Source organism: Pongo pygmaeus, chromosome 12 (assembly GCF_028885625.2).
Source record: "Pongo pygmaeus isolate AG05252 chromosome 12, NHGRI_mPonPyg2-v2.0_pri, whole genome shotgun sequence".
NCBI classification, from domain to species: Eukaryota; Metazoa; Chordata; class Mammalia; order Primates; family Hominidae; genus Pongo; species Pongo pygmaeus.
Window position 1 is genome coordinate 94,591,929 of NC_072385.2, and position 23,662 is coordinate 94,615,590.

Consider the following 23,662-nt stretch of genomic DNA (forward strand, 5'->3'; position numbering starts at 1 on the left):
ATGGAAAAGACAATATTATTAGAGAAGTTTTAAAAAATGTGTACTCATTTGAAACAAGAGAAATTTACAAGTAGTCAACTCTTTCACTTGACATTTTGTTAATACCAAGACCTGGATAAAGTGGTTCTTCGAATGATACACTCTTTTTGTTTGTTTGTTTGTTTGTTTTTGTTTTTGAGACAGAGCCTTGCTCTGTCGCCCAGGCTGGAGTGCAGTGGTGCGATCTCAGCTCACTGCAACCTCCACCTCCCAGGTTCAAGCGATTCTCCTGCCTCAGCCTCCCAAGTAGCTGGGATTACAGGCCTGTGCCACCACACCCGGGTGATTTTTTGTTTTTTGTTTTTGAGACGGAGCCTTGCTCTGTCGCCCAGGCTGGAGTGCAGTGGTGCGATCTCAGCTCACTGCAACCTCCACCTCCCGGGTTCAAGCAATTCTCCTGCCTCAGCCTCCCAAGTAGCTGGGATTACAGGCCTGTGCCACCACACCCGGGTAATTTTTTGGTATTTTTAGTAGAGACAGGGTTTCACCATGTTGGCCAGGCTGGTCCCGAACTCCTGACCTCAGGTGATCCACCTGCCTCGACCTCCCAGAGTGCTGGTATTACAAGTGTGAGCCACTACGCCTGGCTGAATTATGCATTCTTTTGCACTTAACTGAGAGGCTGTGTAATGTAGTGGTTAAAATTGTGTTCTTTGAAATCTCACTGCCTGGGTTCTAATTCTGTATTACCTTCACTGTGTCTTTTCTCATCTGTATAATTGGATAAAAATAACACCTACTTCATAGAATATTTGTGCAGATTCTATGTAATTTGCATAGAACAATGTTAAGTGCCATTATTATTGTAATTGTTATTAGGTTATATTAACAAGATTCTGCTGGATAAAGTGGGTTGGGGTTTTTGAAACTAATTAGAATTTTTCTATTTTTAATTCTTAGACTGATTTATTTAAATATGTTGGCCTTAGTCATCATGTTTAACGTTTAATTCGGTCACCAAAACATTCATTCAAGAATGGATGACACAAAACAGAAAAACCCAGTATTTCCATAGAAATCGCTATAGATGTGAAAGAATTCATGAAGAATGAATGCTTTCTTTGCGTTTATTATTTTCTTTTGGGGCTAAGAACTTAAGAATCTGTTCTTCCATGAAAATAAAAGCTAGGAGCAATAAATGCCCTAAAAGGATTTTGTTATTGTTTTGTGTTTTTGAGACAGAGTTTCACTCTTGTTGCCCAGGCTGGAGTGCAATGGCACAATCTCAGCTGGCTTCAAGGGCCTCCTGAGTAGCTGGGATTACAGGCATGTGCCACCACACCTGGCTAATTTTGTATTTTTAGTAGAAATGGGATTTCTCCATATTGGTTAGGCTGGTCTTGAACTCCCAACCTCAGGTGATCCGCCCACCTTGGCCTTCCACAGTTCTGGGATTACAGGCTTGAGCCACTGTGCCTGGCCTGTTAGTGTTTTTAAAGGCTCCTTTGTTCAATGGCCCACGCTCTTTCTTCTCTCCACCAGGTGGAAGTATAGCACTTTTTGTACCATGTCTTCTTACACAACTCCTCCTAGTCATTGTGTATGCACTTGGGTTAGAAGAGAAAAGATAAACAGCATATTCCAGAGTATGAAATGTTCCTTCAGCTGGATTTTACAGCATCATATTTCATTTATTTGCTTGAGGATAATGAAAACAATAGATGGGATATAAGTTTCCTTTCCACAAATTCTTTTAATTCAACTGAGGTCAACATAGAACCATTGTCAGAAATAGCATATGAAATCTTTTGATAGCTGGAAGAACTGCAGAGGACTAAACTAACAAAATAATATCCAGATATTTTTAAGTGGATTTCCAATTAATTGATGAATATAAACCTTTGGCATGTGGGCAAATTGGTTTTATATAACCTGTGAGAACATTATCTTTTATAGCTTGATTAAGGCAAGTCTACCTTATTTTCCAGGAGCAGCATTGTACTACAAGTCAATCGATACAATAATAATTTAAGTCACTTCAGCTATAATGGAAAAGTATGAAAAATTAGCTAAGATTGGAGAAGGGTCTTATGGGGTTGTATTCAAATGCAGAAACAAAACCTCTGGACAAATAGTAGCTATTAAAAAATTTGTGGAATCTGAAGATGATCCTGTTGTTAAGAAAATAGCACTAAGAGAAATACGTATGTTGAAGGTAAGTTAACTTTATATATATGTAAAATATCATGGAATTGAGTGAAATATGCATGCTAAAATTACAAAGAATTTTAAAGTTATTTTTCCCCCATTGGACTTAAATTCCTTTGTATCAGCACCTTTGGGTAATAAGTTGATTATCACTTTGGACTTTGGCCACTCTGATTTTGTCTGTGTATGAATACAGCTATAGATTGTTATATTGAAAAGAACTTTTATTCTTGTTAGTAAATATCCTAAGTCCACTCACCCCAGTGTTTACACTCGTCCCCAACCCTGGCCCTCCTCTGGATATCCCTCCAAATACTTCCCCTACCAACCAGCAACTAAAAGAGCACCTCCTGGCACAGAGAGTCAGTCCCACAGGACCGCACCAGTGCCCTGGTAGGCATCGACATTCATTGGTTCCTGTCTGCACTGCACCACAGGTTCTTAGACATACTGAATATCACCCCCGGTGACATACACATTTTTTACATAAAGGTTTTTGTTATAATTGTTTTCACTCTGATAAGATTTGACATGTAAGATTCCCAAGTTCTCAACGTAAATTTTTTCTTACGCTAAATATCTTACACTTTTAGAACTATAAGCGACCTTAGAGATGCTTCTTATCCAACAACCATATTTTCCGCAGAGGAAACGGAGGTCTGGGGCAGCACTTCTCAAATGTTAATATGCATTGGAATCCCCGGGGACCTTGTTGAAATGCAGATTCTGAGTTGGGAGGTCTGGGGTGGCCCCGAGATTCCGCAGGGAGTGCGGAAGCTGCTGGTTTGTGGGCTACACATTATGTAACAAGACCCTGTGATTTCGAGGACACACAGGCAACCTTCATTTTTGACACGTCGTCGGTTTTTAGAAAATCCCCAGAAATTCAGTTTGTAAGGGAGGATAATGTCACTAATAATTATCATATTTTCTCTCATTTTCAAATATTATTTCCCACAGGTTTCCTCAACTAATACATACTAGGGTTTTGTTTGAAATATAACTTGATAAGTCTTCAGGAACACATCCATCATGATTAAAAAAAAAAAAAAAAGTTCACTATTACCTCTCAGCCAGCAGAGGGCGCGCCGGTCAGCTAGCCAGCTCTGGCACCCTCACTGAGCTAAGCTGCAGGGCGGGCCTGAACCAGGCAGTGTGGCTTTCTAATAAAAATAATGCTTTTTTTTACCTGTCAGCCTCTCCGTCCCAAGTCTTCAGATGAAGTTAATGCTCAGGTAGTACCTTCTGCATTACAAGTGCCCCAACTTGAGAATGAGGCTGTAAGGTAAAAACTAGCCTGATTACGGCTCAGCTTGGTCTCTGATGAAGGCCCTCAGAATGTCAGAATGTCCATCTTTCTGCTTTTGGTGTGTTGTGTCCATGTATGTCCTGAACAGCTCCTTCTGTGATCAATCGACCTTACTTTCCTCACGTAGTCTTGTTATTTAAATTGTTTGCCTCTCTCTCCTTACTACCTGTTTTTCTTTAGGCAAGTTACTGTTTTCCTGGGCTAGGTTAGCTTCATTTGTAAAGGCGATATAAATTGCTGACCTACCCAAAGACAGGAGATTGGACCAGGTTTAACCTTGGCATTGCATCAAACTGTAGTATCTGTAAATCTTTTACTCCCCTAGTAGAGACCCTGCTTTGCTTCCACACTGTGGTTTTGCAGCAGCACAAAGCCACTGGCTTTTTAGATGACCTAGTCTCTTCCACTCTTTGCCTTTCTGCTCTTTTAGGCAGTGGAGCACATAGAAAACAAATTGGTTTGGTGTTTTGGGCTTTTCTTTTTTTTCCCCTTAGAGAGATGGGGTCTCAGTGTGTTGCTTAGGCTGATCTCGAACTCCTAGGTTCACGCAATCCTCCTGCCTCAGCCTGGGCATATTTTTAATATATAATGGATTCTCTTTTCCCCAGCTGTGGAGCAGCAGGCACACAGTTTTAGGGTGACATTTGTTTTGGTCAAGCTATGCTTATGTTAATAAATACTGAGGGTAGAGTCATGCATTGTGAGTCTCTGTACCTAAAACTTCCTACTGGGCCTGCTATTTGTTGAGCTTCTACTATATGCAAAATGCTGTGTTCTCTCTATATATCTTTCTGGGTAAATGGTAGAGAGTTTGGAAAGTAGATTTGTCTACTATACTGGGAAAACAACAGGGAAGATGGGTTAGGAATAAGAGTGATCATGTATCCTGATTTGCCCAAGACAGTTCTGCTGTATAGTTTTTGTCTCAGTGTCCTGCCTGGTTCACATCCCCTTTCAAAAGTGTCCTGGTGTGGCCAGGCCCAGTGGCTCACGCCTGTAATCCCAGCACTTTGAGAAGCTGAGGCAGATGGATTGCTTGAGGTCAGGAGTTTGAGACCAGCCTGTCCAACATGGTGAAACCCCGTCTCTACTAAAAATACAAAAATTAGCCAGGCGTGGTAGCACGCACCTGTAGTCCCAGCTACAGCGAAGGCTGAGGCATGAGCATCACTTGGACCCAGGAGGCAGAGGTTGTAGTGAGCCGAGATGGCACCACTGCACTTCAGCCTGGGTGACAGAGCGAGGAAAAAAAAAAAGTGTCCTGGTGTGTATGCTGAATTATGTGGTCACCCTAGTTACAGGCGGAGTGACCATATGTGCTGTTTGCCTGCGATAGTCCTGGCTTCTATGCATTACCATAGTTTGGAGGATAAAATTATCTAATCGCTGTAGTGATAGTCTGTCCTACCTAATCAGCATTTTTCCTTGGGTTTACAATATTAAACAGAGGCTGTCTTGTGAAATGCTTCAGTTTGGGAATAGAATTTAACACACAAAATATCTGTGCATAAGAGAGAACAACAGAATCAAAGAACAATGCTGAACATATAATAAGTAAATTTAAAACACAGACTAATTGTGGGAACTTCTAGAATAGACAGTTTATTCCGATTTGATGGTTAGGAATGAGTATTACTGGGAGCCAACACTAGAATCCAGACTGGATTTAAATCCATAAAATCCATGGCAATATGTAAGCTGAGTGGATATTGATTATTTTTATAGTCCTTACTCAATAATTTCATTTCCTCAATTTTCTCCTCAGGTTATTTTATGACTTGTATATATCGAATTTCCATAAAATACATAAAGTGTTTTTTGTTTTAGTGCAGTATTTTAAGTTACGTACTTTACTTGCTATCACCAGAGAGATTCAAGCAATTTTGTTACCACTTATTATAGGTACATTGGATGAATCTTAAATTTCTTCCAACTTTAAGTTTCTTTAAGGGGTCTGGGGAGAAGCTCTTACTAGTAACAGATCACTTAACTTTGCATTTCAATTCTTTCACAGCAATTAAAACATCCAAATCTTGTGAACCTCATTGAGGTGTTCAGGAGAAAAAGGAAAATGCATTTAGTTTTTGAATACTGTGATCATACACTTTTAAATGAGCTGGAAAGAAACCCAAATGGGTAAGTAATCTGGAAACTGAAATTCTGTACAGCCAGTTCTCAGTTTCATTTTCTGTGGAATTAACCATGGCAAATTTGAAATCCCAGCCACAATTCCCCTTTCTACCACAATGCGTCTGGCTGCCCCATCCAGTCTCAGGATGTCTTCAAAAGGCAAACAATGATTTACCTATAGGAGTTATAATTAGGAGAAAAACCTACAGCAGATATAAAATCAAAATGAATTTGAGGCTAAATTATGTATTGGATTATCTGAGTTCAAGGAATGAACCATGGTTTGATACTAGGAAACCTATTCATATAATTCACTAATAAGATAAAAAATACATATGATTGATAAATTTGAAAATTTGAAATGCTGATAAATTCAACATCCTTTCCTGATGTTTTTTTTTTAATCCCTAGCATCTAGGATTAAAAGAATAGTTTTTTTTTTTTTTTTGAGATGGAGTCTTACTGTGTTGCCCAGACTGGAGTGCCGTGGCGCGATCTCAGCTCACTGCAACCTCCACCTCCTGGGTTCAAGCAGTTCTCTGCCTCTGCCTCCTGAGTAGCTGGGATTACAGGCACACGCCACCATGCCCGGCTAATTTTTGTATTTTTAGTAGAGATGAGGTTTCACCATCTTGGCCAGGCTGGTCTTGAACTCCTGACCTCATGATCCACCTGCCTCAGCCTCCCAAAGTGTTGGCACACCCACCCCTCTTCAAATCAACTGCCAATTTTATACTCAACGGTAAAACTAAAAGAACTTTCATTAAAGTGAGGGAACAAGACAAGGATGTCAGCTGTCACCACTATAATGTAACGTTGTTCTGAGAACTCTAGCCAATGTAATGTAATAAGAAAAACAAATAAAACATAGCTTTTGGAAATGAAATAAAATTGTCATTATTTGCAAGATATTACTGATCTACAAAATCTAAGAGAACCACCTAAAGAGTTATTAAAATCAGTAGAATTCAGTACAGTGACCCCTATAACACTACAAATTCCACATGCAAAAATTAACAGCGTTTGTATCAAACAGCACTTTAGAAAATCTAACAGAAAATGGCTGGGTGCAGTGTCTCATGCCTTTGGGATGGCCAAGGCATGCCTTTGAGAGGCCGAGGCAGGTGGATCACTTGAACTCACGTGTTCGAGACAAGCCTGGCCAACATGGTGAACCCCTGTCTCTACTAAAAATATAAAAATTACCTGGGTGTGGTCGTGGGTGCCTGTAGTCCCAGCTACTCGGGAGGCTGAGGCACAATGATTGCTTGAACCCGGGAGGCGGAGGATGCAGTGAGCCGAGATCACGCCACTGCACTCCAGCCTTGGTGACAGAGCGAGGCTCTGTCTCAAGAAAAAAAAGAAAAAAACTAGTGGAGAAGGATCCCATTCAAATATTAACAACAACAAAAGTTTAGGAATAAAGATAAAGAGTTGTTCTGACTCTGCATGAAGACAACTACAAAACTGAGTCATGTAAGGATTTTATTTAAATGAATATGTTTCTAAATGGAAATATTCATGATTATAAAAATATTGCCTCTACAGTTTATTTATTTATTAAACAAAATTCTAATCAGAATACCAATAGGGTTTTTTTGGAAATTTGAAAAAGACTAAATCGAGAAAAAAGGGACTTTTAACTGTCAAATACTAAATCACAGTAGTTTGAGAGATTCCCTTTGACAAAAAAGTACCATAAACAAAACTAAAATAGAAATGAGATATTGGGTAAACTATTTGCCAGAATTAATAAATTTTATATCTACCTATGCAGATTTTACAAATAACATTTTTAAAAGGTTAACATCCAATTAATAAATATATTTATTCAAAAAAAAATTTCATAAATGTGGACTGTGCACCCAGCCAGTGCTAAGTCTACAGCATTGAACAAAGCACACACAGAAAAGGAGCCTCACCTTACCTTCCAGTGAACATGGAAAGCAAATCATTAAAAAAGAGAAGGAGGCTGGGTGCGGTGGCTCATGCCTGTAATCCCAGCCCTTTGGGAGGCTGAGGCAGGTGGATCAGGTGAGCTCAGGAGTTCAAGACCAGCCTGGCCAACATGGTGAAACCCATCTCTACAAAAACTACAAAAATTAACCTAGCCTGTTGTTCCAGCTAGTTGGGAGGCTGAGGTGGGAGGATCACTTGAGCTCAAGAGGTGGAGGCTGCATTGAGCAGAGATCATGCCACTGCACTCTAACCTGGGTAGCAGAGTGAGACACCATCTCTTTTTTGAAAAATCTTTGCCAAATTTAACAGATGAGAAATGGTACCTTACTAAAAAGTTTTGAATTTCCTTGATTAATAGGGAAGGATAAGCATGTTTTCTTAGGTGTACTGGTCATTTCCTTCTCTCTCTTTTTTTTTTTTTGAAGACAGAAGTCTTCTACTTGTACTCCCTTCCTAAAATCTACTTAAATAACAGGCAAGAGAGTCTTTTTAAAGGCCTAAGTCCAATGAATAGCAAACAGAGATAAACAACCAGCTAGTATACATACTAAGCCTTTTGGACTATTGTTTATTAGAGGAAACACGTAGGAGAAATAACTGGTGTGTGGGCATAAGATCATCAACGTGGCCAGGCGTGGTGGCTCACACCTGTAATCCTAGCACTTCAGGAGGCGGATGTGGGTGGATCACGAGGTCAGGAGATCGAGAGCATCCTGGCTAACACAGTGAAACCCCGTATCTTCTAAAAAATACAAAAAAATTAGCCGGGCGTGGTGGCGGGCGCCTGTAGTCCCAGCTACTTAGGAGGCTGAGGCAGGAGAATGGTGTGAACCCGGGAGGCGGAGCTTGCAGTGAGCCGAGATTGCACCATTGCACTCCAGCCTGGGCGACAGAGCAAGACTCCATCTCAAAAAAAAAAAAAAAAAAAGATCATCGATGTAGTGAATGTGGATTAAGCCATGGGATGGTGAGATAATGAAGGGACCCAACGACTAAATTACAGCATAAAGAAGAGTTGGGCCGGGCACAGTGGCTCATGCCTGTAATCCCAGCACTTTGGGAGGCCGAGGAGGGCAGATCACCTGAGGTCAGGAGTTCGAGACCATCCTGGCCAACATGGTGGAACCCTGTCTCTACTAAAAATACAAAAAAATTAGCCGGGCATAGTGGCAGGTGCCTGTAATCCCAGCTACTCAGGAGGCTGAGACAGAATTGCTTGAACCTGGGAGGCAGAGGTTGCAGTGAGCCGAGACCACGCCACTTCACTCCAGCCTGAGCAACAGAGCGGAACTCCATCTCAAAAAAAAAGAAAAAAAAACCAGAATCTCGAATAAGTTGCACCCATATTGTTATAATCAGCCCAATCTAAAGTCATATTTCTTCCCCTCTGGTCCAACACCCATGAAATCCATTTCTTCACACATTCCCCATTACAAATCAGCAAAATTTTGTAGTTCTTTTTGCTATGTAAATCTCCTCTTCCTCTGTTTCACTTTGTTATAGGCCCCCTGGGTCATGCTGGGATCAGACTTTAGTTAAGGTTTAGAGACCTTGAGGGGAGGTAGGGAGAGAAGGCTTGAAGACAGCGGGCATCACCACACAACGCACCTGCCTCAGGTGAGATCTGAGAGTCTGCAGCAAGGCAAGCCTCATTGTACAAGTTTGGGGGCTACTTCCTATGAGAAGAGAAGTTTGGAAGGAAGTTAGGGTGCTCTTAGTTACATGAATACTTTCAAGTGTCACATTCCAATTCCTGGGCTATTTCTCCTTCTCGTCTCATTAACTGAGAAACTAATTATCCTCACATAAATTCGGTCTTTGTTGTCATTGAGCACCCTGCAGGGTTATCGTCTGTGTCAGTTTTTTAGTAATCTCATGGAGGTCCCAGTGGATCTGTGAAGTGGGTCCTACAGAAACAAGAAGTAAGGGGTTCTTTTAGGGTAAATATCAACATGCCTGATGTCCTAACTGTGCCTTGAACCAAGATATTAAAGCTCTGAACCTGTGCTTTTTTTTCTTTAATTTCTCCAGTGAAATTAGAAGCAGCCAGACCACCTCACATATCTGTTACTACTTATGTTCCCCATATTGTTCTATCACACTTAGTTCACCAAAGCCTTGCCTTGAATAGGCATTTTATTCCAGATGGCCTCAGGTGATTATTTAAATTCCCTTTTCAGGCCAAGCACAGTGGCTCATACCTGTAATCCCAGCACTCTGGGAGGCCGAGGCAGGCAGATTGCTTGAGGTCAGGAGTTCAAGACCACTCTGGGCAACAGGGTGAAATCCCGTTTCTACTAAAATAAAAAAAATTAGCCAGGTGTGGTGGCAGGCACCTGTAGTCCCACTTACTCAGGAGGCTGAGGCAGGAGAATTGCTTGAACCCAGGATGCAGAGGTTGCAGTGAGCCAAGATCACGCCATTGCACTCCAGCCTGAGTGACAGAGTGAGACTCTGTCTCAAAAAAAATAAATAAATAAATAAATAAATACCTGTTTTATTACTGAGTGGCCATCTGCCAGCATCCCAGCCATTAATGGTAGTTAGATGCTGCCCTTCAGTCCCCATTACATCAGATACCCAATCCTAGATTCTCACAGCCTTGGATTGTTTCCCACATCCACTTCTTGTACCATATCCTGAATTGGTCAGGATTCAACAACAGAATTCACTCTAGCTAGTTTAAAGAGAAAGATTTGTCACAGGGTTTTAGTTTATAAAATTTCTGGGAGTGCCAGAGAAACAAGCTTAATTGAGCTCCTATTAGGTACCAGTTCCTGTTCTAGGTGCTGGGGTATAATAATGGACAAGAGAAAGTCCTTGCCCTTGTGCAATTTACATTCTGATGTGTCCAACAATAAAGAAGAGTTATGAGTCTTTGAAGAAAAATAAAGCACAGCATGGAGTTAGAGAATGCCCAGGAGGTGTATTAGTCAAGGTTCTTCAGAGAAACAAAACCAATGGGATACATAGAGGTATTGATAACAGGAGATTTATTATGGGTATTGACTCGTGTGATTATGGAGGGAGAGAAGTTCCACAATCTGCCATCTGCAAGCCAGAGATCCAGGAAAGCCGATGGTCTAATTCAGGCCAAGTCCTAAGGCCCGAGAGGACAGAGAGCTTCAAAGTCCAAAGGCCTGAGAGCCAGGAGCTTCCACATCCAAGGGCAGGAGAAGATGGACGTCCCAGCTCAAGGAGAGAGAAGCAGCCCTTCCTCTACCTTTTTGTTGTATCCAAGCCTTCAACAGGTTTGATGATGCCTGCCTGCCTGCCCTCACCATTGTGGGTGGGTCTTCTTTACTCAGTCTACTGATTCAAATGTGAATCCCTTCCAGAAACACCCTCACAGACACACCCACAAATGATGTTTTGGGTTTTTTTTGTTTTTTGACTTGTCTCACTCTCTGCAGTGGCCTGAACATGGCTCACTACAGCCTCAAACTCCCGAACTCAAGCAAATCCTGCTTGAGTCTCCTGAGCAGCTGGGACCACAGACACTCACCATTATGTCTGGCTAATTTTGAAACTTTGAGTAGAGGTGGGGTCTTGCCATGTCGCCCAGGCTGGTCTCAAACTCCTGGGCTCAAGCAATCCTCCTGCCTCAGCCTCCCAAAGAGCTGGGATTACAGGCATGAGCCACTGCACCTGGCAGAAATAATGTTTTACCAGCTATCTGGGCATCCCTTAACCTAGTCAAGTTAACAGAGAAAACTACTCATAACTAAAAGGAAGTAGAAGGAACAGTAAACTGTTAATAGAAGTAGAAATAGAAGTAAACATAGAAATAGAAGTAGAAATAGAAGTAAAATGTTATTAACAGCCTGATTGAAGGTATAAATAAGCCTTGGGGGCCAGGCGCAGTGGCTCGTGCCTGTAATCCCAACACTTTGGGAGGCCGAGGCAGGCAGATCACCTGATGTCAGGAGTTCAAGACCAGCCTGACCAACATGAAGAAACCCCATCTCTACTAAAAATACAAAATTAGCCGGGTGTGATGGCACATGCCTGTAATCCCAGCTACTCGGGAGGCTGAGGCAGGAGAATCGCTTGAAAGCAGGAGGCGGAGGTTGCGGTGAGCGGAGATTATGCCATTGCACTCCAGCCTGGGCAACAAGAGTGAAACTGTCTCAAAAAATAAATAAATAAATAAATAATAATAAAATAAGCCTGGCGTGTTCAGAGAATAGCAGAAAATAATGGGCTGATGTGGAGTGAGTTTAGGGATGTGAGAGGAGATAAAGTTGGGAAGGGAAACGGAAGTAAAATGTTATTAACAGCCTGGTAGGCCATAGTAACAAGGCTGGATTTTATTCTAGAATAGTAAAGATTTACTGAGAAGAACTGAATTCATCTTGAGTAATAATAATGAAATCCAGTTTCCCCTGTTAAGTTTTTATAACAAACTTCCAGGTAATGACTTCTGATGTCAGCATCAGGTCTTCCTCTGAGTGGTTCAAAGAGCATATTCTGAGCAGTTCAGTCTGAATTCCCCCATCATGTTACGCTTTCTTGTTAACCCATTCAGACTTGAACTGTGATGTCTCATGTTTGCTTTAAGGCCTTCATTACGACTTTTAGTATTACTTTCAGCGGCAAGAACCTCAGTTACTTTTGTACCAACCGAATATTTGGTTTTGCACTCGCCCAAAATATAATATTTAAACATTTAGCATCTTTTAATTTCACCAGAGGTTCATTTTGCTCCAAGATGCTTTGAAAAATGCTGCCTGTGGCTGAACGGTGCTGCAGCGCTCTATCTTTCTGGACTGGGCGCCGCGTGGATGTGTATTCTCTTTGATGGTTATCTTCTCTTTGCACGATCTGTGGTGTTGGTTTGTGGTTCTCTTTGATGGCTATCTTCTCTTTGCATGATCAGTGGTGTTGTTTTGCCCCTGACGGAATCTGCCTTCTTGGAAGCTAACTGAACCGAATGTGACACTTCCTGTGAGATGCCTTTAAACATCCTCTTTCATGTTAAAGGCATTTTTAACATCCTATGAAATTACTTTCCTGTGAAATTACTTCATTCTCCATTCTGTGTTATTAAGGCTAGTAATTGGGGCTTTGCAGTTTCTGAATCCTACCCCCTACCTTGTTTCCCAATTCCAGTACTTACTCTCCTGCACCTGTAGGCTCTTAGATCCCAACCAGACCAGCGTTCTGTTCCCACGTCAGTAGGAGCATGTGCTCCACCCTGGCTAATCCCTCCCAAGGACTGAAATCCATTTCCCTTCCTCTCACTGCTGCCACCATAATCTAAGTGTCCAAATCTCACTTGGGTTATTGAATTAGCCTCCTAATTTCTCTCTCTGTATGTATGTTGCCTCCCAGAAATCCATTCTCCATATTATGTCACTTCCTTGCCTGATTTCTTTCAATGGTTTTGAATTTAGCATAAAATCCAAATTTCTCATCAAGATCTAGATCTCTGAGGCCCTCCGTGGACTGGTTTCTGCCAACCTTCCCGGCTTCTTCAATCAAGTGTCAGCCACCCTGGCCTCATACTGTTTTCCCCACACTCCCAGTTCTTTCTCTCCTCAGGGCCTCTTGCTATTCTGCACCTCTTCCATCTTTGTACAGGGGTCTCAATCCCATCGACTGGCCTTATCTGATCTCAGACCTGTATCTCCAGAACCCATGTGGGTGTTAAAACCAGACATTGAGGGGATAGATTACTCAATAAACTTATGAGATATTATTCTAGTATTACACATGAGGAAAATTGAAGGTGCAGAGAGCTTAAATAACGTGTTCAAGATTATAAAGTAGGAAGCAGCATATCTGGGATTTGAACTCAAGCAACCTGTCTCACAGTGCTCAACATGGCTATACTATTCTTCCTGCCTCATATTTTAAAAGTGTACGCAATGTTGCTTCAGGTTTGGCTCTCGGTGAAGTGGGGAGAAGAATACAGTTATATCAGTATTCAATGCTGGAAATAGACACTTCAAGTCGAAAGGGATTTAATCATGAGAATTAGGTACATTTGCAATATTAATAATTAGGAGAACTGGGGTCAAGGGTTGCCGCTAGGCCACTGATGTCAAGGGCATGCCACCATAATTGTGGTACAATATCAGGAAACTGCTCTGAGGAAAATACCATATACATTGCTTGCTGTTTCTCTGCATATACTTTAGACTCACACGGTGGTATCTTGTAGCTAGTGTCATAACTGAGTCATGCCTAGGCCTTCCCACTGTTCTGTAAAGTCAGCTATATCTGCACATGTTCAATTTTTAAAAAGTGATCTAAATATATGATTTAAATATCCAAATATGATAAAATATTAAATCTGAGTGATGGATATGTTTGGGGTATTACGTAATATAATTTTTTTTAAATTAAGAAAATCCTTACAGTTGACATTTAGTAAAAGAAACCCTTATGTTTCAGATTTTTGAAAAATATACAAACAACAGCCGCATCTCCATCAACAGGGCTGAAAGACAAACAACACTGAGCACAATATTTGCAGCATATGTAACAGACCGTGATATACATTGAGTCTTTGTAAATCAGTAATAAAACAGTGAACAGACCAATTTAAAAAGCAATAAAGGCATAAAATGGAATTACACAAAAGAAGAAATGTAGTATCCAATAAGGGTGTGAAAAATAATAATCACTAAAAATTAGTGAAATGCAAATAAAAACCACAGTGAGACATCTTTTTATTTTAACCACAGATTGGCAAACATAACATTGGCAAAACCAAATGTTGGCAAGACAATGAGGAGACAGGGACTTTGATGCACAGATGTTTGGTGGGAGTGAAAATGGGTATAACCTTCCTCAGAAAGGGTAGTTTGTCAGTGTGCAAATGTGAAGGCATCATCATGGGACAGTGATGTGAGTGATGGAAAGCTACCAATAGAAAAGTTACAGAGAATGTAATTGCTATAATTCATGGAGATGGTTACATAAAGTAGAATACTCCCAAACAGAGTAAGTTTCCCAGACCCCGAATCCCCAGTGGAAAATACACCTGCCCATGATACTTCCCAGTATTTTCTATACAGAGGGATGAGTCTGCCAGGGACAAGAAGCTTACACCCTCTCATTCTTATGAGATCCTTATTTTCCCTGGCCTCCTTTTGGGCTATCTGCTTACCAGGGACAAGTGACTATTACAAAATAACTTGAGTGTCTACCACCAACATGAATTGGATGAATTGAAGAGCCATCTTCCAAGTATACCTTTTTTCCTGCAAAATCAAGTCTCAGGTCTACCTGAATTTCATCCCTGCAGGATCAAAATGTAATGGGTGCCTACCATTGGTCTCAGAAATCCCACTTCTAGAACTTACCTTAAGAAGGTAATTGCATAAATATCATAAGATGGATGATTACAGATATTCATTCAAGAGTTTCTAGAACCAAAAATTGGCTGAACTTAACTGCTCATCAATGGAGACTAAGTAAATTATGATACATCCATATAATGATCTCCTCTGGAGCCACTAAAATATATGTGTACATGTTGGTATTTGTACCTCTACGCATAAAATTCTCAAAGTGGTCAGGTGTGAAATTGAAGAAAATAAATGGGTGGCTAGGCAGGTGTCAGAGAGACTTCATGTATATACTTTTATATGTTTAAAATTTGAACCATACGAATGTTTTTATTTTAAAGTTAAAGTTAAAAAGTAAATACTGGCCAGGCATAGTGGCTCACACCTGTAATCCAAGCACTTTAGGAGGGCGAGGCAGGTGGATCATTTGAGGTTGGGAGTTCAAGACCAGCCTGGCCAACATGGCGAAACCCCGTCTCTACTAAAAATACAAAAATTAGCCGGGTATAGTGGCACGTGCCTGTAATCCCAGCTACTTGGGAAGCTGAGGCAGGAGAATCAAATCTCTTGAACCTGGGAGGAGGAAGTTGCAGTGAGCTGAGATCGTGCCACTGCACTCCAGCCTGGGTGACAGAGCCAGGCCCTGCCTCAAAAAAAAAAAAAAAAAAAAAAGTACAGAGAGAGACAGGGAGCGAGAGGAACAGAGATGCCTGAAAAGACAGCCACCAGAAGTTATAGCAGTTATTTTGGGGTAGCAAGATTTGACCCAACACATTTTATTCCTTTACTTTTCTTTTTTTTATTCCTTTCCTTTTTTTTATTCCTTTACTTTTCTATATTTTTTGAATCTTCATAAGCATGCATCATTTTATGGATGTAAAAAATTCAAATTACAAAAGGAAATTACATAACCATAATAAAAAGATAGTAAAGCCCAATTTTCACTAAAATTTTTTTTAGGACCCTTCTGCATGGTGTTCCTTGAACAGGACAGTCCCTCACCACTCCACTTCTATTCCCAGCCCTTGCTTCTGGAACTCTATCCTATGAGTTTTCATTTCCTTTTTTATTTTTTCCCTCAGAGTTGCTGATGGAGTGATCAAAAGTGTATTATGGCAAACACTTCAAGCTCTTAATTTCTGTCATATACATAACGTAAGTAACATTTTCTAATGTATTTATTCATTTCTTTATGATGACTCTTTTCTTCTAAATAGCTCAGGGTTTTGTTTGGAGAGCTGAAGACAAAGGGAAAGTAAGAGCCAAAGAAACAAAACAAAAGGAAGTTCAGCCAGTAATCCCAGCACCTTGGGAGGCTGAGGTGGGAGGATCACGTGAGCCCCAGGGTTTGAGACAGGCCTGGGCAACATAGCAAGACCCTGTCTCTGCAAAAAAGAAGAAAAGAGAATAACAAAAGAAAGTTCAAAATATGAGAAAAAAGTGATGCATTATTCATGGCTCTTTCCAATTTCTCTAAGAATCAAATTGCTAATTCCTTATGAATTAAAAATTTGAATAAATGTAATGATTCCTTTTGCCATAGTGCCAGTGACCCCTGAAACTATTTTTAAATTGGGCGAGAATAATTTTTCAGGGCCAGTATGGTGGCTCATGCCTGTAATCCCAGCACTTTGGGAAGCCAATGCGGGCAGATGGCTTTGAGCTCAGGAGTTCAAGACCAGCCTGGGCAACATGGAGAAACTATCTCTATGAAAAAATATAAAAATTAGCCAGCCATGGTGGTGCGCAACTGTAATCCTAGCTACTTGGGAGGCTGGAGCTGGAGAATCACTTGAACCCAGGAGGCAGAGGTTGCAGTGAGCTGAGATCACACCACTACTGTCCAGCCTGGACATCAGAGTGAGACCCTGTCTCCAAAAATAATAGTAAGTTTTCAGGATATTGCTGGTGTAATCCTCCATGGTACTTTTTTTTTTTTTAATTATTATTTTTAAGTCTCTTAAGTCCTTTACTCTATAGCAATCTAAGTCCCCCTTTCCTTTCCTTTTTAAAAACTGTTTCCGGCTGGGCATGGTGGCTCACGCCTGTAATCCCAGCCCTTTGGGAGGCCGAGGCGGGTGTATCACGAAGTCAGGAGATCGAGACCATCCTGACCAACACGGTGAAACCCCATCTCTACTAAAAATGCAAAAAATTGGCCGGGCGTGGTGGCGGGTAGTCCCAGCTACTCAGGAGGCTGAGGCAGGAGAATGGCGTGAACCCAGGAGGCGGAGCTTGCAGTGAGCCGAGATCGTGCCACTGCACTCCAGCCTGGGTGACAGTGTGAGACTCTGTCTCAAAAAAAAAAAAAAATTCATTAATTTTTTATAGCCATAGTTCTCAAGCTTGAGCATGCATCAGAATCACAAGGAGGGCTTGTTAAAACGCAGCTTCCTGGGCCCCGCCCCCAGAGTTTCTGATTCAGTCGGTCTGGGGTAGGGCCCCAAGAATGTGCATTTCTCATATTTTCCCAGATGCTACTGAAGCTGCTGGTTCAAGAACCACACTTTGAATATGACTATGTTAGAGAAATAATTTTGGCTGACTGTTTCCTGTATGTAATTTAACTTGTTCTTTCACTTGTATTTCCTGTAAATTGGAGTTTGTATCTAGAGGCTTGATCATATTCAGGTTCAGCTTTTTTTAGATAAGAATGCCTCCTATGTGGTGCTGTACACTTCCTATCGCATCCCCATCGTGAGGTGTATAGCATCCACTTGTCCCACTTTCGATAATGTTAAAATTGATGAGTGGGCTCAGGAGGTATTCGTTTGGTCCCCTCCGTTATCATTTTCCCTGTCAACGTTGTTTCTCTGATGGTTTTAGCATCCAATGATGATTATTGCCTGTATCTAGTATTTCGTGACAGTAATTTTCTAATTCTATTATTCCTTCTGCATTTAATAATTGGAATTGTATGGAAAAGAACTCACCCTCATGGACTCTGGTTACTTTTATTTATCAACACTCACGGTGATGAGATGATATGTTAGCAACAATGACAAGTTTTGGGGAGAGGTGGCTGGAGCACCATTATAAACACAAATTTTGTATTGTGGTGTTTTCAATTCTTTGCTGTTATTGGTCTCTCCCATGCTCAGATTTTCCCATCTTAGGCCAACATGAGCTTCTTCAAGTTGGCTCCTGGTACCTTTGCTATATATCATTATATTTTTGGGACAGTCTCGCTCTATTGCCCAGGCTGGAGTGCAGTGGTGTGATCATAGCGCCCTTGAGCCTCAAACTCCTGGGCTCAAGTGATTCTCCCACTTCAGCCTCCCTGAGTAGCTGGGACTACAGACACATGACACTACACCCAGCCAATTTTTGTTTTTGTAGAGACGGGGGTCTCACTATCTTGCCCAGGCTGGCCTCAAACTCCTGCCTTGGCTGCCCAAAGTGCCAGGATTACAGGTGTGAACCACTGCACTCAGCCAATGATAGCTTTTAAAAAATATATCTAGCCCTTTTGAGTTGATGCCTAGACAGAGACAGTGCTGAGGCAATGATACAGAGTACCATATGGTCAGTTTTGATGCCAGCAGAATGTCTATCATAGCAGTCTAGGATTGCTGAAAAAGAAAGTACAAGATCATGAGAATACATTTCAGTACGGAGGGGAAGCTTTCTTTAGTTTTAGGAAAGTCAGTGAAGTTTTTATTAGGTTAAATCAAAAGCTTTTATTTTCTATTAATGTAGAGGGATATTTTTCACAAACTACGTAAACCTGTTTTTCATGATGCAAATTGTGCTTTCTGATGCTTAATAAAGATGTTGCCAAATGGAATCCTTATCTCTGTTGCTTTCCACCATGCTATAGGAGGTATCAAAGTTGCTGCAGGAGTTTTATGGGTAGTTAAAATGATTTCTAAAAATACCACTTTCCACAAGTGTTTATACTTTATCCCTATATAACCAGACACTTTCTGAGTACTTGGTTATAAGCTTGAATGCAATGTCTGTGGCTGCTTTATCTTTGTATCTCTTTAATACCTAAATTGGGTGTTTTTATATAAAGGGTGATCAATAAATATTTATTGAATAACTGGATGGATGGATGGATGGTTGGATGAGTCAATCAGTCAGTCAACCCAAACTGCCTAACTGATTGTGACTATTTCTAGTGGACCCAAACATTATCGTAGACCAACGCAACTGCTGTCATTTCTGTGCTTGGAACAACACATTCTATACCCTAAGCTTTAAAACACTGAAAACTTATGATTGATAATATATGGCCTCTATTAAAAATAGGTAATTTTTCAGGCTAGGCGTGGTGGCTCACGCCTGTAATCCCAGGACTTTGGGAGGTTGAGGTGGGCAGATTACCTGAGATGAGGAGTTCAAGACCAGCCTGGCCAACATGGTGAAACCCTGTCTCTACTAAAAATACAAAAATTAGCCGGGCATGGCAATGCATGCCTGTAATCCCAGCTACTACTCGGCAGGCTGAGGTGGGAGAATCACTTGAACTCGAGAGGCAGAGGTTACAATGAGCTAAGATCGGGCCACTGTACTCCAGCCTGGGCGACAGAGCAAGACTCTGTCTCAAAAAAGATAATTTTTCAGACTAACTTCCCTCCTCCGAGATGGAAATTGCTTCTCATTTTCTTATGGTAAGCCTTTGTGTATCTGTCTTTTTATTTATCTATAATTAAAATGTTTGCAAAGAAAAAAATCTAAGCCATATATAAAGCTGTCACAATAATACAACTAAAACCTTTATACTCTCCTTATTTTTAAAGGAACTCCCATGATAGTCTCAAAGAATAGAAAAGGCAATCTGACCTAGTGGTGTTGCTGACGACTCACAGCTTTCAACCTGTAGAGACCATGTGCACCTTATCATCTCCAGAGTCGGGATCCTAAGCAGGACACTGAAGGTTAAAGTACCAAGGGATTCAGTCCTTGCTACTCCAACTATGGTTCATAGAGATCACCTGGGAGCTTGTTAGAAATGCTGAATCTGAGGTCCACTACAGACCTGCTGAATCAGAGTCTGCATTTTAACCAGAGCTCCAGGTGATTCATGTGCACATTAAATTTGGAGAAGCACAGGACTTAAGAAAATACCCACTCATTTGGTTCTGTTTTACCCTATAATATCACTAGAGTGAGGTAACCAAAGTGATCCATTTAACGCCATAATGAACCCATGGATTTTTATGTATTTGCTGTATTGATTAGAGAACAGGGGCTTCATCTCAAAATGGCAAAAATGACTTCTTTTTTTTTTTTTTTTTTTTTCCTGAGACACAATCTTGCTCTGTTTCCCAGGCTAGAATGCAGTGGCGCCTTCACGGCTCACTGCAACCTCAGCCTCCCATGCTCAAACAATCCTTCCACCTTAGCCTCCCAAGGAACTGGGACTACGGCACATGCTATCATGCATGGCTAATTTAAAAAAAAAATTTTTTTTTTTTTGTAGAGGTAGTCTCATTGTGTTGTCCAGGGTGGTCTCAAACCCCTGACCTCAAGCGATTCTCCCACCTCGGCCTCCCAAAGAGCTAGGATTACAGGCATGAGCCACCATGCCCAGCTGGCAAAAATGACTTCTGAGATAGGAGTGGGTCAGGCTGCAACCTCCATCAGCATCTTGTTGATACTCATGTTTTGGTTGTTGAGGAGGGGATCGCTTTTGTCTCTCCTCGCTGTGTGAGCATCCATGCCTAAGGCTCAAAGAGAGTAAATTTCTCAGATAATAAAAGTCTATTTATTGTTTTTATCAGGCTATTTAAGAAGCAATTTCTGGTGTGCAAGTTTGCAGAGATGATTTTAAAGTTAAAAGTCAGTTTTAAAATACCATGGATATCTCTTTAGGCTGGCTTGTGAGCCAAAAAAAAAAGAAGATTGCCCGTCAGCCACAACAACTCAACCTGAGCTTTGTTTGCTAAAAGCTGTGTACAAGGCCGAGCATGGTGGCTCATGCCTGTAATCCCAGCACTTTGGGAGGCCAAGGCAGGTGGATCACCTGAGGTCAGGAGTTCAAGACCAGCCTGGCCAACATGGCGAAACCCCATTTCTACTAAAAAATACAAAAAATTAGCCAGGCGTAGCAGTGAGCACCTGTAATCCCAGTGACACGGGAGGCTGAGGCAGGAGAATCACTTGAACCCAGGAGGCAGAGGTTGCAGTGAGCCGAGATCGCACCACTGCACTCCAGCCTGGGCAACAAAGAGCAACTCTGTCTCAAAAAAAAGAAAAAAAAAAACTGTGTATAAAGCTCAACTTATTAAAATTATTTTATTAACAGAGACTTGCATGTTTCTTGTTCTTTGAGGGAAAATAAGCTGATTGCAAGAGGCATTGCAGAGAGTTTGCACTGAGTGTGGCTTTGCAGTGGAGTAGGTGAATGCTGTATGTCTAAGCATCTTCTTCCCCCCACGCCCTGTTTCTTATGGTTCCAATTATTTATTTTTTAATTATTTTTTAATTTTTATTTATTTATTTATTTTGAGACAGAGTCTTGCTCTGTCCCCCAGGCTGGGGTCCAGTGGCGCAACTACAGCTCACTGCAACCTCTGCCTCCCAGGGTCAAGTGATTCTCCTGCATCAGCCCCCCGAGTAGCTGGGATTACAGGCACCTACAACCACTCCTGGCTAATTTTTGTATGTTTAGTAGAGACAGGGTTTCACCATGTTGGCCAGGCTGGTCTCGAACTCCTGACCTCAGGTGATCTGCCTGCCTCAGCCTCCCAAAGTGCTGGGTTACAGGCATGAGCCACCACACCCAGCCAGGTTCCAATTATTTTTACTCCCTTTTAAATTTCTTCAGTATCCTCTCACTCTTAATCAATAACTTCTCTTACCTGCTCCTATAAAATAAATTTTCCTGTTTCTTGGGAATATATCAATACTTCATTTCCTTTTGTATATTTGGTTGAAAATAAGTGCTACAAATTTCACATGGATTAGATGCAGAAAACATATGTATAGGCCAATGGACAGATATCGATGTAAATCTATTTACTTGGTAATGCTACACACATAGTCTAGAAATTCTAGAACTTGATGCAAACTCATTTAAAGGACATAACCTGTTCTAATGTAATCACCAACTATGAGTGTTACTGACTCAGAGTGTTAGTCTAAATTTCTTAAGTGTGTTGCTTAAAAGGTAGGATATCAAAACTATGTTCATTTATATTCCAACAATTTTTTTTTTTGAGACAGGGTCTCACACAGTGTGAGTCACATTGTGTGACTCACACTGTGTGACTCTAGCCTGTCACACAGGCTAGAGTGCGGTGGTGCCATCTTGGCTCACTGCAGCCTCCACCTCCTGGGCACAAGCCATCCTCCCATCTCAGCATCTTGTGTAGCTGGGACTAAAGGTGCACGCCACACACCTGGCTAATTTTTGTATTTTTTGTAGAGACTGAGTTTCACCATTGGGCCCAGGCTGGTATCAAACTCCTGGGCACAAGCGATCCGCCCACCTTGGCCTCCCAAAGCGCAAGGATTACAGGCATCAGCGACCATGCCCGGCCTATGTATTTTTTTTAATTAGTGTCTAAGGCCTTAGTACTTTTAAGAGACCTAAAAAAGTTTCTTCTAACTGCTCTTCATACAAATTATGAAGCAGTTGACAGTAATTGAGACTAAATAGGAACAAGCTCCTGTTGCCAGTGTCATTTCTGCAACCTAAAATGAATTTAGAGCTCAGCTCTTTTTCTCTCCCTAGATAGCTATTAGAGAACCAAAGATAATCATTTCAGAATTGTCAGTTTGACAAAAATGCTTAAAGGGCCTGACAGCATAGTAGAAAAGGAGGCAGAAGGAGTTGATTATTGTGACACTTAATTCATGGACTCTGTCAGTGGCCACTTGCAATCACAGGATTGTTGCAAGGATGAAATAATTCATGCTTCGAATTGAAAGTGCTTTGAAAAGTACAGAGTTCCTTGTGAGGGTCCAGTTGTGGAGATCGATATTATTTTCATCCATTTTCTTTTTTGGGAGCGTGGATAAACTGGAAAGTTCTGAAGGGTAAGGTCTGAGCTGTTTTCTCACAGCACCTCCCCAACATGGAAACCCATTTCTGGAATGCCCATGTGCGCGCGGGCTTACTCAGCCTGCCCTCACCCAGGCCCCTAGCCGGGCCGCTCCTGTCCAGCGAGGAGCATCTGCTTCATTCAGGGTCATTATGGTGAGGCAGCAAATTGTAAGGCCGCTGCATATGAAAGAACAGCGGGGTCCAGGCGCGGTGGCTCACGCCTGTAATCCCAGCACTTTGGGAGACCCAGGTGGGCGGATCACTTGAGCTCAGTAATTCAAGACCAGCCTGGACAACAACATGGTGAAACCAGTCTCTACTAAAAATACAAAATTAGCTGGGCATGGTGGTGAGCGCCTGTAATCCTAGCTACTCGGGACACACCAGTAGTCCCAGCTACTCGGGAGGCTGAGGCAGGAGAATCGCTTGAACGCGGGAGGCGGAGGTTGCAGTGAGCCGAGATCGCGCCACTGAGTAGCCTGGGCGACACAGCGAGACTCCGTCTCAAAAAAAAAAAAAGCTGTTTTGAGGTCAGCGTGCCTCGGGTCCCACTTTCCCAGTATGGATTCTGACAGCATCGTGGGCCATCTCAGGAGTGTTGCTGATCGTTCCAGGCTAGCTCCGTGGTGAGAAGGTGGAAGTGATCCCCATCCCCTGGCGCGGAATGCTTCGGAATCTCTGCTAAATAGGGGACAGTGCGCCCCAGCTCGCCCAGGGCAGTCCTGGTTTGTGCCTGTTGTCCTGACATGATTATTAATAGGCCCCTCTTTCACACTTGGAAGT

The 23,662-nt window shown here is 41.7% G+C and overlaps 1 protein-coding gene across 4 annotated transcripts in view; it reads left to right on the top strand.

The window, feature by feature from the left end:
- Nucleotides 1-23,662, top strand: part of CDKL4 (cyclin dependent kinase like 4) — a 72,892-nt gene that overhangs the window by 12,221 nt on the left and 37,009 nt on the right. For all 4 annotated transcript variants that reach the window (XM_063648799.1, XM_054475504.2, XM_054475502.2 and 1 more), the window contains exons 2-4: nt 1,968-2,194; nt 5,511-5,632; nt 15,966-16,038. In XM_063648799.1, the coding sequence (XP_063504869.1) occupies nt 2,027-2,194; nt 5,511-5,632; nt 15,966-16,038 (363 nt within the window). In that variant the 5' untranslated portion in view covers nt 1,968-2,026. The remainder of the gene's footprint in view (nt 1-1,967; nt 2,195-5,510; nt 5,633-15,965; nt 16,039-23,662) is intronic.